At 38.4% G+C, this 2,120-nt stretch overlaps 1 protein-coding gene across 1 annotated transcript in view; it reads left to right on the top strand.

Annotated features, from left to right (window-relative positions):
• The first annotated feature begins 220 nt into the window (after window positions 1-220).
• The window catches only part of LOC123246337 (olfactory receptor 2W1-like), a 10,637-nt gene continuing 8,737 nt past the window's right edge, over window positions 221-2,120 (top strand). The window contains exon 1 of the mRNA XM_044675247.1: window positions 221-1,132. Within this exon, the coding sequence (XP_044531182.1) occupies window positions 221-1,132 (912 nt within the window). The remainder of the gene's footprint in view (window positions 1,133-2,120) is intronic.

The following is a 2,120-nucleotide window of genomic DNA, read 5'->3' as shown; positions in this document are numbered from 1 at the left end:
AGAAAGGGTTCATTATATATATACATTAAATACCTCTGATCTAGAACAAATAACTAAAGGATCTCTTCCTTTTTCATGTCAACTGTTCTTATAATAACATTGGCAGGCTATATTTCTTTTGCTACCTATAATCTCTAAATTACTTTGACATTTTATCCCTCTCTGTAAATCACAAATACCTCCCTTTCTTGTTCCTAGGGAAGACAAGCACTGAAGGAGTATGAGGCCTAACAATTATAGTTCTCCAGATGGGTTCATCCTGCTGGGCTTTTCTGATCACCCTGAACTGGAAATGGTCCTCTCTGGAATTGTCACAGTCTTCTATTTAATCACTTTGATAGGAAACACAGCTGTTATCCTTGTATCTCTTCTATATCCTCAGCTCCATACACCTATGTATTTTTTCCTCAGGAACTTATCTTTCTTAGACCTGTGCTTTACCACCAGCATCATTCCTCAGATGCTAGTAAATTTATGGGGACAAGACAAGGCTATCAGTTATGTGGGTTGTGCCATCCAGCTCTATGGCTACATGTGGTTTGGATCCGTGGAGTGTCTTTTATTGGCTGTGATGTCCTATGACCGCTTCACTGCTGTCTGCAAACCCCTGCACTATTTAGTTATCATGAACCCACAGGTCTGCCTTCAGATGGTGTCTGTGGCCTGGGGAATCAGCTTGGCTAATTCCGTGGTGCTCTGTACAATGACTCTGAAATTGCCAAGATGTGGAAATCACATCCTGGACCATTTTCTCTGTGAACTTCCAGCTCTGGTCAATTTAGCCTGTATAGATACTACAGCGATAGAAATGACTGTATTTGCTTTGGGCATTGTCATCATCCTGATCCCTCTTTCCTTCATTCTCATCTCCTACGCCTTGATTGCCAAAGCTGTGATAAGGATGAAGTCAGCAGTAGGTCGGAAGAAGGCAATTAATACATGCGGTTCTCACCTTACAGTGGTATCCATTTTCTATGGAACTATAATTTATATGTACATGCAACCAGGAAACAGTGCATCCAAGGACCAAGGCAAATTCCTTACCCTCTTCTATACCATTGTGACTCCCAGCCTCAACCCTATTATATACACCCTCAGGAACAAAGACATGAAGGGGGCAATGAAGAGACTGGTAAGGGGAGATAAAGGATCTCTGGAAATTGGGGGACATTAGAAATTTTAAAACAATTTTAGGATCAGTGAGATGAGACCTAAGTAGATACCGTCAGTAGTAAATAATCCTTATCAAATATTAGTGAGATAAAATTTTTGTCAGTTACTATGTAGCCATTATACTTACATTTGTACATGAATACACATATGCGTATATAATACACATATTCATGTATGTACTTTTAATTAATTTTGCATGCATATTCTTTGCATTATAATTTTGTGCTTTGTGTTCTTATTTTATCTTTGTACCTTTTATCATTTTATCATTTTTATCATATTTTATCATTGTACCTTTCTAATTATTTAATTATTTTCTACGTGCTCTGGAAATAAAAAAAAATTTAAAACTGTATGCAAGATAAACAGACACATGGGGGCAGCTGGGTAGCTCAGTGGAGTGAGAGTCAGGCCTAGAGACAGGAGGTCCTGGGTTCAAACCCGGCCTCAGCCACTTCCCAGCTGTGTGACCCTGGGCAAGTCACTTGACCCCCATTGCCCACCCTTGCCAATCTTCCACCTATGAGACAATGCACCGAGGTACAAAGGTTTAAAAAAAAAGTAAAAAAAAAAAATTAAAAAAAAAAAAAGATAAACAGACACACAATGCCAATTAATAAGCATTTTTAAAGAGATTACTCTACCATATGCTGCAATAACTGCCGGGGATATGAAGAAAACAAATTTAATCTCTCCCCATGGAAGTCTTATGAAGAAACAACATAAAAACTAGCAAACTACACAGAATAGATAGAAAGTAATCACAGAAGAGAAGATATTAGCTTATTGGAAAGTAGAAGAAAGGCCTCCCTCAGAAGATATTAAATCTTGAAGTAAGCTAGGTAAGCTAAGAAGCAAAGGTTATATGAGAGAGAGAGAATGAGAGAGAGAGAATGAGAGAGAGAGAATGAGAGAGAGAGAATGAGAGAGAGAGAGAGAGAGAGAGA

This window comes from Gracilinanus agilis, chromosome 4 (assembly GCF_016433145.1).
Source record: "Gracilinanus agilis isolate LMUSP501 chromosome 4, AgileGrace, whole genome shotgun sequence".
Taxonomy (NCBI): domain Eukaryota; kingdom Metazoa; phylum Chordata; class Mammalia; order Didelphimorphia; family Didelphidae; genus Gracilinanus; species Gracilinanus agilis.
Note: the sequence above shows the minus strand (reverse complement) of the source record. Positions and strands in the feature narration are given on the sequence as shown.